This window comes from Colossoma macropomum, unplaced genomic scaffold (assembly GCF_904425465.1).
Source record: "Colossoma macropomum unplaced genomic scaffold, Colossoma_macropomum, whole genome shotgun sequence".
Lineage (NCBI taxonomy): Eukaryota > Metazoa > Chordata > Actinopteri > Characiformes > Serrasalmidae > Colossoma > Colossoma macropomum.
In genome coordinates, this window is record NW_023494792.1 from 17,085,424 (window position 1) to 17,097,091 (window position 11,668).

Genomic DNA, 11,668 nt, shown 5'->3' on the forward strand with positions numbered 1-11,668 from the left:
TGGAGCCAACCGCACACTTCAGATGTCTTGTAGTCTGTAGGGGGTGACACACTTTTGGACTAAACTGTCACGTCAAGGCAGGAAACGCACATGCATACACACAGCTGGCGAGCCACAAACAAAAGACTATCCCAAATTTATCACCAACCACAAGGAATAAACTACTATAACCTCTCTCACGCAATCCATCATGGGATGCTCTGTAGAAAGAAATGATGTGTGCATATGTATGTGGGTGAAGCAAGTGGCGTCGAGGGGAGTTCATTTCTCTTGTTCTGAGAGTTCAACCTGAGGCCAAATATAAACAGAGAAAGCCTCATCTGGAACTAGTTAAAGAAACAGGTTTGAATGTGGAGCAGTTACTGCCGTCCTATTTAAGCTCAAAGTAATACCCACCCTTGGAGAATAGCCGTGAAATCTCATTGGCTGTGCTGAGGCAGGTTCAGAGTGGCTCTCCCAGATCCACTGATGCCATCCCCTACTCCCCGGTGTGGACCCCCATCCCTCTGTCTCTTCCCACTGGGGTCTGGAAGCAATCATCCTCCTCCACATACCACCATAAACCATGAAATCCACAACTAGAGCATAAAGACATGTTTTATATCTTAACATCTATGTCTGTGACAACTTTAGAAACCTCAGAGCCCACCGTTCAGGCCTTTCAGCAGCCTTGCAACTCTCCACAGTCCCCTAGGGGAGCTTTGTTTGGTGGGGGGGATTTAGAGTGGTTAAAACTACAAGAAGAGTGAGGTGCCCTTTTCAGGGTTTGTGTACTCAGAGGGTGCTTCGATGAGGCAATTGAGGAAAGCCTCTACTAGGGGCCAGTAATACAACATGACATTTAAAGATTGACATAATTATCTGTTTGTCATCTCCTGATTATAGACGAACACATCTAAAGTTTGAAAACTGATTTTTTGAGTATAGGATACAGACAGCTAGAACTTTTGAGTAAAGAGAAATGGTAAAAAATAAAAAATATGATTATGAGAACAATAATACTGCAATATCTGTTTTAAGTCTGTCACACCCACACTTTCAGATTACATAGTACTGTGTTGCTCCGAACTCCTCAATCCTCACGATTTTGATTAGACACAGTGCTGGGGTCAAATTTCAGCCCACATCATTTGTGTTGTTTCCAAACCAAAGCCTGCTTTAACTGCAAAGTAAATTGTGACTAAGTGCGTGTATCCATATATATTGGACATGATATGCATGAAAAGAAAAAACACGACATGCAGTTAACAGAGTTAGCAATGCATATAACAAAAGAAACTTCAAAAAGATCAGCTTTCAAAAAAGATAAGATTTCAGCTGATGTTAACATAGGACTTTTGCAGACAATACAAATTAAATGTAACAAAAATATTTGCATCAGCTTTGGGTCTTGCTTAGTGCTGGGACAAATAACTGTGTTATGTAGATAATGAAGACAATATAAGACTATTTTGGATTGAGCATTTAGTACTCATATTACATAAAAGGACAATGGCATTGCATATGACTTTCAAAATCTTATCCCCTCCCCAAGCATAACACTGGATCTACTAAAAATTGATCCTTCTCCTCTTAAGGTAACTAAGAGAAAATGGATATTGAGTGTAACTGTGTCTGTTAAACTGTTCTAAACAACTGTGCCTTTGAAGGGAAAGGGAAAGGATGCACCTCGTCAATTCTCATACTTCAGCCACTTGCAACTGGGAAAGAAAAAATACCATATCACATCATGACATGTCTTTCATGTCAAAGCTAATTTCCATGTTTGTGTGCTGACGTATACACATTGGTATGTGTGTTAACAGTGCTCAGTCAGTTGTGGGGTTGGTGTGCAGACACGCGAGGTGTACTGCAGGTTGAAAGGCAAAGGTCATGTGGGAGAAGAGAAGTGTGATTCCCGTATACGTCCTAGCACCATGCAGCCCTGTCTGGTCCCAGACTGCCATCGCTTTACCTGGTCAGCCAGTGAGTGGACAGAGGTGAGTACTCCCCTTTACTTGTCTTTTTTAATAGTCTTTCATTTCATGTGGTTGCTTCTTTTTCTTCTGGAGTTACGAAGATCTTTCTTGTAACACTGTTGTTGTTGATTTTGATTTTGCCACATCTGCTCAGTTAATTGGAGTGGCCCAGTAACTGCATTCACCAACTAAACTTTGAATGAGTATTCATGTTGTTTTTTTCAAATGGGAGCTTTATTTTCTCATGTGAGTCACAGGCACATCTGGCAGCTGTTCACTCATTTGCACTTACCTTTGATGCATTTATTCCCACAAGACAGTCTTTACCACCTGGGTTCACTGTTATGTATGCGGCATTTGCATGGGTTAGCCGCCTCAGCATGCTCCATGAGTGTTCTTTTATCTCTTCACTCATGGAACTTCAAAGCTATTTCCACATGCCCACACACCAACAAGTACTCAGATGACTCTCAGCCTTCAATTCCTATACCCTTTTGAGTGTTTTGTGTAAGCATTTTGAAGAGTAATTTTATTGTTAGGAATGAGTAGTTACTTGTTAATTAACTCCAGCAAACTGGAGAGCATACCATGTCTGTAAGGGAGAAAGGATTGTTGGAGGTTTTCTCTTAAGTTCCTGCTGAGAGCAATGAACAGTAAAGTGGTTGGGAGAACATGATAGAAACAGTAAACAAGAAAAAGAGAATACAGACGAAAGAAAGAAAAGGATGGAAAAGGGAAGTAGAGAGAAATTAACGAACAAATTAAGCATGTTGATCAGGTAGATTAATAGAGAGAGAGAATATAACCAATAAGAAGAGTAAATGTAAAGGTAGTCCAGCACTCTCCTTCCCCAGCTGAGGGTCTGAATGATAACATCACTGCAGGATGATACATCACAGAGAGAAATCAAAGCGCTGATCTTAATCTGTCCCTCGCTTACACAGAAAAACGTCATGCCACCTTCAAAATACTCCTTTTTCTTCTCATCATCTCTCTTTTATGTCCTCTAAAGTTCAAAACAAAGGCCTGAGGCCCATTTATGGACGAAAACAAAAGCAAGGGCTGCTAGTGAGATGTTGTCATCTCAAGTACTGTGCAAATTCTGTTTCCAAGTTCTTAAAGAGAGAGCAGCATTGTTTTTTTCAAGGGCCTGAAATTATTCTCCACTTTTCAAGTATTTCGTTAGACATTTTGTCTCATGTATAACAGTATTTGATATGATGGATCTTCTTGTTGCCCACTTGACAGCTCCTAAAGAAATATACTTCAGTTAAGAGATGGAGGCTTCTGGGTTAGGAGCAGCACAACACTGCCCCCTCTGGTCACTCTTCTCATTGATTTTACAGCGCCATAATTTTGAGCTCTTGTATGTTCATGTAAAAACAGCCTCCCCAGCAAAAATCATGACCATAATTAGAGAAACCATAATACCGGTCCCAGGTCAGCATAAAAAGGCAACCACTGGCAGTTCTCAAGTAGGCGAACAAAGTAAACTTATAGCCCTTCATAGAGTGATGAAACATTACTGTGAACACTAATGATGATTAGTCAGGTTTCCATTTGATATCAACTCTTTTTTACCTCTAAATATATCTTACAATTTCTCATAATATAGTAATTTCTCATAATCTCAAAAATCAGATTGTCATATGTGTGTGTGTGTATGTGTGTCCAGTGTAATGCTACGTGTGGAAAAGGTATAAGGCATAGAACAGTGCTCTGTATGGATAAGGAGATGACCCCAGTTTTGGACAGCCTGTGCACCCCTTCATCCAGACCTGCCTTGCATCAGCCTTGCCTGAGCACCCCTTGTCAGTACGTCTGGGTAACTGCAGCATGGACACAGGTTACACACCTACATTACTATCATTATTTAATACTTCATTCACTGCAATAAAGGTGCTGTTGTGATGTTTTAGAACAGACATGAGAAATTCACTACTTTTAATGAGCAAGAAAATAGTTACAACCTCCTTCAGGGATATTTGAATGGATTTTAAATGTGCGGTTTATGTGTTTATGATTGCTTGCAGCGTGTAAGTAATAATGAGAATGTCTTTGTATGTTTCAGTGTTCTGTGAGTTGTGGAGTAGGCTACCAGCAAAGGATGGTGTCATGCGCTGCATTGCCCTCTACACCGGATCTGCAGGTGTTTGATGCCCAGTCTTACACGCAGGCCTCACCCACTGAGTGCCCAGAGCCTCCACCACCCCAAACTAAACCATGCCAACTCCCAGAGTGCCCACTACCTGGATACTGGAAAGCTGGGCCATGGAGCAAAGTGTGTGAATTTCTATATGTTTCTATATGTAAAAGGGGTCTAACTAGTCAATGTCTAAACAATAGTGCCTACCAACATTATCCATTATAATAATGTGCGTGCAATTTGAATTTTATATATGAGACTGTCCATGATTATTTATTGATATAGTATGTTATTATCGTATAAAAAAGAAATATATTTTCTTTTTTACATATTTTCATCAGTGTTCTCAGACATGTGGTGCTGGGGTGATGGAGAGGATGGTACAATGTGTCACTGCTAAACATTTGCCTTCTGAAAACTGCCCTCTCTCCAGCAAGCCTGAGTCCCGGGCAGCCTGCAGACAAAGGCAATGTGAGTATTCTTACCTGCTTCAGCACAAAAGTACATCTGAGCAACCCCTACAGTTGAATTCAAGAAGGTACATATTAATTTCCATTGGGCTCAGTGCTAGAATGCAGTCTTTGAGCTCAAAATAAAATATTATACAAGCAGTGTAAAATAGCTATGCATTCACTAGGATTGCTTTTTTGCTTTGAAACCTTTAATTGCTTCTTAAACTTTTGCCCTGTAAAGCTTATCCCAGCCAGAAAGCAGTTTTGGCCTTAATTTTCCAGCACATGGTTCTGCTCTGGTTGGCTTGCCTGTGGCTGTTGTTCATGCACATACAAATATGCTATGTAATGACATTAAATTGGCTGCACTGAGAAACCATCCCATAACTTGATTCTGTTTTGAGGGAGTCAGCTCATTTCTTTAAAATCCAGAGTAGAGACCTCGACTTTCAACCTTGCTCGAAGCTATTTGTCTTTGAAGCGATAAATACCCTGGCCCCTGCCGTCAAGGGGGTCTTCTAAAACCCGTTGGTGTGAAGTTTTTGATTGGTGAGGCCTGGACTTCACGAACGGGGCCTCACGTTTGACCCTAATACAGGGAAGGCCAGCTGCCAAGATTTGCAGGTTCATTCTCTGGTTTCACATGCTTAGACGTGGCTTTGGCACACCGCTAGAGCGTTTTGCTGTATTTTTTTCCTGCCAAGTCAGGCCTGGGCGAAATTACAATGATATGCTTGGGTGACGGGAGAGTTCAATGGGCAAGTATTAATGCCAATCAGGGAATTAAAGAAAACATGCCTCAGTCCACATGGAAATAACAGTATTAAAAGAAAAACAGAAACTAATGGAGAGAGATTAGCTTGTTTATAGTACAGTGAGAACACACACATGCTGTTTCAGATGCAGGCACGTCCACAGTCGTGTGCACTCACATAGTATGTTTCAGTAGAATTATCCTGTGCTGTTAATCAGTGTTGCCTTCAGTTTTTTATTAAGTGCTTTGTTTGCTGAGTATAAGCTGATTTGCTTATGTTTCAGGTGAATTGTTCTCCACGTGCAGGGAGTTGCAGATGAGAGAAGGCATTAGAAAAGATGGAGAACATTACCTCAGAGTTAAATCAAGAATTATCCAGATTTACTGTGCAGAAATGCAGACCAACTTTCCAAAGGAGTATGTAACTCTACGCAGTGGCCAAACTGACAACTACTCAGAGGTGTATGGATACAGGTATCACACACTTTATCGTCTTATTTAAGTTTACATCTTGAAATGTCATGCCTTATGGTTCTGAATTCCTCCATTGCCATCACCAACTACATACAAAGAAACAAATTAATGTACGTCTCCTAAACCTCATAGATTTTCTTTGTCGATTTTGTCTGAGGTTCATTTTTTCATTTTTTCTTTCATGTAATGCACAATACCAGGTTAAACAACCCCTTTGAGTGTCCATTTAATGGCAGCAGGCGCCAGGACTGTGCTTGCAGGAATGACTACCCTGCAGTGGGCTACACAGTCTTTCACAGAGTGAGACTGGACCTCAGCACCATGAGAATAATCAGTGAGTAAGAAGTGAACGATTACCTGATAATTTGTCTCCAGTGAGACCATATGCAGTTGCCATTTAATTAATTATATCTGCTGTATTCATTTAGGTACTAAAATGCTTCTTGATTCTTCAGTAAATATTTTGAATAATTTTGGCACTGTCTTCTAGAAAAACTAAACCATGTGTGTGTGTGTATGCATGTCTGTGCATTAGTGTGAGTGAGAAGACATTTAGGGCTGATTTCCTGGTAACAGATTACATGAAATATTGAACTAAATTGCAAAGCCAGTGGTCAATCATCCCTGAAAATCCTTTAGTCTCAGTTTAATCTGAGCCTGAAAATCAAACCCTCAGTGTCAGCTCACACACCTAGACACACATGTACACAAAATTGTTTAGGGCTATTAATGCGAATTTTGGAAGCAGAACCTGGGACTCCATTTGGAGAGTGGAAAAGAAAGAAATGAGGGAAAAACCAATAATATGCTCAAGATGATATGGAGGTGCTGAGGCAAAAGCTTAGTGTCAAAGTAAAAGAAAGAAGAAGAGCAGAAAATTAAAAGAATGAACACTAAGGCCCAATCCCTTTTCTTATTTTTACCCTTACCCCTTGTTTTCGAGTGTCACCTTGCCCCTCAGAACTGAGTCACAATGGGTAGTGGTTAAAATCTTCCCCTACAAAATGGGACCCTCAAATAAAAAAAACATTACTTCATTAACTGGTTACTACCGGTGCTCTGTAGGCGACTCTGCCAGTCTGCAGTGACAGCAGAGGAGCGGTAAAGTTCAGCAAACTCACTGTCGTGCTTAAGGTTGTAACGCTCGGACAGAAAACCAGACGTGTGCGGATGGTGAGTGCAGGTGGTTTAATATAAACCAAGCGGCCGTAGTCAAAAGGGGAAAAACAGAGATCGTAGTCAAAAAACAGTCCGAAAGTCAAAACACAGATCATACACACAAGCGAAAGTACCAAAGGAATAGGCAATAGGCAAAAACGGAGTCAAATGAAGCAAAAAGGTCAAACACGGTAAACAATCAGAACAGGATGAAAAACGCTCAGTAGTCTCGGAGAAACAATACCTCGCAGTGAGTCTAACTAAAGCCCGGGCTTATCTACTCTAAACTACCTGTCATATGATCATCAACACAGGTGCAAGCAGTCAAAACTCAGGGGATTGTGAGCGCTGATAGGAGCGCCTGTGAGAGTCTGAAGTCACATGAGACTCCATAGTATCCTGGGAAATGGAGTTCTCGTCAGAGTCGGATTCTGAGTGCGGCTGCTCAGTCACATGATCTCCCAGAGAATTCTGGGAGATGATGTCCGTTTCCTCCATAGAGGGAGCCGAATGCATGACAAAGGTAAATTTAGGGCATCATATGCTTTCAAAGAGGGGGATGTGAAAATGATTCATTATCACCCACCCCCAATTCTTTGGTGATACGAAGCTGAAGTAATTTTTTTTTTGCCAGCTTCTCTTTCGAATTTTCCTGTTTCACTTTAAATGGAGCAGCAGTAACATTCTGGCGCTTCAGGCGTCAGCACTGCTGGACTATTTAAGGGGGAGTGGGAAATTTAGCTAGCTAGCTACCGAGACGTTACCATAGTACTAGAGACTGTTATGAAGAAAAGGACCATAATACATTGAAACAACATTAAACTAAGATAAAACAATGGTTATAATTTGTTAACATAGAAAATGCTTGCATTTGTGGGTTTCTTTGGTCATCTTGCCATTTTTTCTTTTTTTCTCATAACACTCTGAAAAACCTCCGTTTGAAGGGCAATGTAGCCCTAACACTTCGCCCTACCCCTCTATATTAACAAAATTGGGACACCCTAACCCTAGACGTGAACGCGCAAAACGGAGGGCTAAGGGCTAAGTGGCAGGGGCAAGGGGTGAAATGGGATTGGGCATAAGAAAGTCCAGGGGCCTGTGATGGAGTGTGCCTCCAGTGTTGTCTGAGCTTTTTATCCTAAAGTCATTTGGCTAAAATGGCCACAGTACGTTATGCTTTCGTGTTGTGTGCTACAGTGTGCTTAATCCAATAAAATGTGTTTTACCCCTCATGTTGTACTGCCCCTAATTGTTTGCTACAGCCACAGATGTGCAGTTCTCTCGGACCCTTCTTGGCCATCCTGTTCCCTTCGCCACTGCTGGAGACTGTTACAGTGCTGCCAGATGCCCTCAGGTATGAATTGGAAGTCTCACACTCAGCCACTGGACGTGAAATTACTCTTTACAGCTAATCTGGGAATAGCTGCTCTGAGCCAAATCAGTGCAACAGTTATAGCAAAATTGCATCTTTTTTAAACACTTCTTTCATCTGTCAGGGTCAGTTCAGCATCAATCTCACTGGAACGGGACTGAAAGTTGCTGAGTCGACTAAATGGGTCTCTCATGGCAACTATGTCGCTGTCAAAGTCCATCGATCAGAGGTAAAGACAGCATCTGAATGTTTTTTCCATGCTAGTGATTAATTGATAGAGATTGATACCATGGTGACATAAGGTGGATCATACGTTCTGATACTCCTTAATTCAGTGAATTAATGTTAAATATGCCTCTTTTGTCTTAACCTTGGTTGGTGCAGGATGGAACAAGAATCTATGGGCGCTGTGGAGGATTCTGTGGAAAGTGTCTGCCTCATCCTCATGCTGGACTCCTTGTTCAAGTCCAGTGAAAAAGGTTCAAATCGAGTGAAGCAGAGTCTGTAAGGTGTCTATCCCTCTAAAAAACTGATCGATGTAAAATATAGACCAAGGCCACTAGTGTCTGATATGGCCATCCATATAAAGAGTGCTGAGGCCTGGATTTTAGCAGTGAATGTCGTGCCCACTGTGCATCCTCCTCCGTCCATCTTTGGCAGCTCCGGTAAATGATCAGGAAAAAACGAGCCACAGTTCAAGTTTCCCTCCAATAAACACCAGCTCACTGGATCCAGGCAAACCCTCACCTCAGTCTTCAAGCGCTAATGACTACCAAATGTGTGTGTACTGAGTCAGAAACTGGAGATACAGACTCTTAGTTCCACAGAGATAATGTCTGGGTCTTTCGTCCTGTTATAGCAGAGGTGCATCCCATACCACACAAGTATTCAGATTGTTTTTGCCCAGGGAAAACATAGCATAAATGTAGTCAAGTCAGCTTCCAAATGAACTGATTGAAGTATCTATTTAAGACAAGGGAAAGCTCTCAGAAGCTTTCAGAAAAGGAAGTGTTTGTCATTTTATTAAGTCTGGACGTTATTTTCTTTTGCTGATCATATTAGTGTGATATAAAGGACTGACTGTTTTTTATTATTATAAATGTTCTCGCTGAAGTTAGCAATCTTTAGGACAATAACAGTATATCCTTCAAAAGGGATTATTTGATGACCGTGGAAATGTTTTGTTCTATGGCTTAGCCAGAAGTAAAAAAAAGAGGTAGCTACTGAAAGACCCTCCCCTCTCTAGATGAATATCACTGTGAGAGGGGTGTGAGGTTAGATATAATCTAATAGCTTTGTTTCATTAAACATGTTCTCAATGAGGAAGGGGAAAGAACCTGACGACAGCAAATAGCTTGATGTGCAAATGTACATAACAGAAACTGTTTGTATTGCTTGTGAATGTCTGTGACTTGCAAATCATTCTCTCACTCATTTGGGCCCACTTTCCTAAAAGTATCATTGTGTTGAGATCACCTTAACTACCTAGCATGTCTATTACAAGTAATAACAGTGCTTCTGGGACATTCTGAGCAGAGCACTGCAAGTCACTGTGAAGAAAAACCTACTGAGGAGTAAAAGTCACTGTAAATCAAATCTATCACTGTAATGCCTATAATAGAAAAGTGAATGATTATCAGCCAAGCGAAATCAGCGAAGAAGACAAGACCACAATTATGGTCATACTGTTCATACAGATCATTTTTTTCTGATGAATACTTGCCACCCCAGTGATGTGTTAGTGTGAAAACACTTATACAATCAAAATGTAATTTTTTCAATTAGTCAAGTAGTTAAGTTAGCCCGGTCATGTGTATTCTAGATCCAGATTGGTTCCTTAACTTGTAATATAATAACAGTCTGACCCTACCTCTTACAAACATGGCTATTCATAATATGTATTTTATTATATTTTAAACTATTTATGTTTGACATTATTTATTCTGTAATGATGTATGTAGATATGTGCATTGTTGTTTCACTATGACTACTACCAATTGCAAACCATTATATTTCTCTGTATCTCTCAGAAATGGTATTACATTTTTTAAGTGTTAGTAACTATTAACTTTGTAAAGGATTATGACATAACGGTGCTTTTTACTACTGAAATTACCTCTAAATTAGGAAGGAAGGTCCTGGACATCTGGAGGTTCGTATAATCAATAGGTACTCCATGTGTTACTGGTGCAAACTATAAGTTTTGAAATGTTTAGCGATTAACAAAATTGGAATTGAGCTTCAACCAAAGTTGTCTTTTGTATGTCATTTCAGCTCATTTTGGTTTCAGAGAACAGTAGAACCAATGTTGTGGAAATCTGTGAGCAGCTAACAATGTTTGGTTATTGTTGTTTTGATAGGCAACTGAACTATGAGGTCTGTATCAGAAATAAAAGGATTACTTGACGCACTATGTGCCATGAAATGTGTACAAATATAGACATCATTTTTTATATAAATACAGGTATATTAACAATTTAAGTTTTGTAACATGTTAAATATAATTATTTTTAATATGTATACTTGAAGTTCAGAAAACTGTGTTTTGATTATGAGTGTAGGTTTCTGTGGTGAAATAAATGATGATGATTCATTGGCCACATATTACCCAAAGATGATTTACAGAGGCCTATTTACCTGTATGTGTTCAGTATATAGAGTGTTATATTGAATTCATGATTGTTGGTGCTTTGCTCAGTAGTAGTGAAGGACGTCTGATCAGTTCTGTAGGTCATGCCACTGTACTAACTCTGATTTGAAAAGAATAATAAAAATAAATGACACTTTTATGGAAGGTGGTGTTGTCACTATTCATCATGCAGCCAAAATACTGCACAATTAGTAAGAAAGTAAAGAACAATTTAAGCTGACTGTTTCAGAATTGCCTGCAAAATATTTGCTTTTGTATGGTAGCTTCAGTTCTGCAGCTTTTCAGTCTAGACCACAATGCAGCCCACAGTGCACAGGAATGTGACTGCATAGTATCAATTACAAAAGCTGACACTGGGCTGTCTAAATAATGGTACCTCGCCCTATTGTTGTGGCAGCACGAAAGAATGAGATCATTCTTTCATTACAAGTAATGTAATGGTCAAGGTCTTTGTTAACAAAGTCAAAGCAGCACTGTCAGTTGAAGTAAGGCAGTTATGCCCAATGAAGTCAGTTATACCACGAGTCGTCTTGATGTAGTGTCGAAACATATTTTTATGATGATGTAACTTAGATCAAAGCAGTATGTCCCTAGTATAGCTGTGCTATTAGAGTCAAGGCATCAGTCGAGTCAACAGCCAACTTTCTTTATTGTTCCACTTACATGGAGCAAACAGACCAAAGAGTAAAAGTACGTTGTTGCAA

At 40.1% G+C, this 11,668-nt stretch overlaps 1 protein-coding gene across 2 annotated transcripts in view; it reads left to right on the forward strand.

Moving 5' to 3' along the window:
* The window catches only part of LOC118811805 (A disintegrin and metalloproteinase with thrombospondin motifs 20), a 93,391-nt gene extending 83,152 nt beyond the window's left edge, over window positions 1-10,239 (forward strand). For both annotated transcript variants that reach the window (XM_036576299.1, XM_036576298.1), the window contains 9 exons: window positions 1,806-1,979; window positions 3,634-3,804; window positions 4,030-4,239; window positions 4,446-4,575; window positions 5,595-5,784; window positions 5,985-6,118; window positions 8,205-8,296; window positions 8,439-8,543; window positions 8,699-10,239. In XM_036576299.1, coding sequence (XP_036432192.1) covers window positions 1,806-1,979; window positions 3,634-3,804; window positions 4,030-4,239; window positions 4,446-4,575; window positions 5,595-5,784; window positions 5,985-6,118; window positions 8,205-8,296; window positions 8,439-8,543; window positions 8,699-8,788 — 1,296 coding nt within the window. In that variant the 3' untranslated portion in view covers window positions 8,789-10,239. The remainder of the gene's footprint in view (window positions 1-1,805; window positions 1,980-3,633; window positions 3,805-4,029; window positions 4,240-4,445; window positions 4,576-5,594; window positions 5,785-5,984; window positions 6,119-8,204; window positions 8,297-8,438; window positions 8,544-8,698) is intronic.
* Window positions 10,240-11,668: the final 1,429 nt, after the last annotated feature.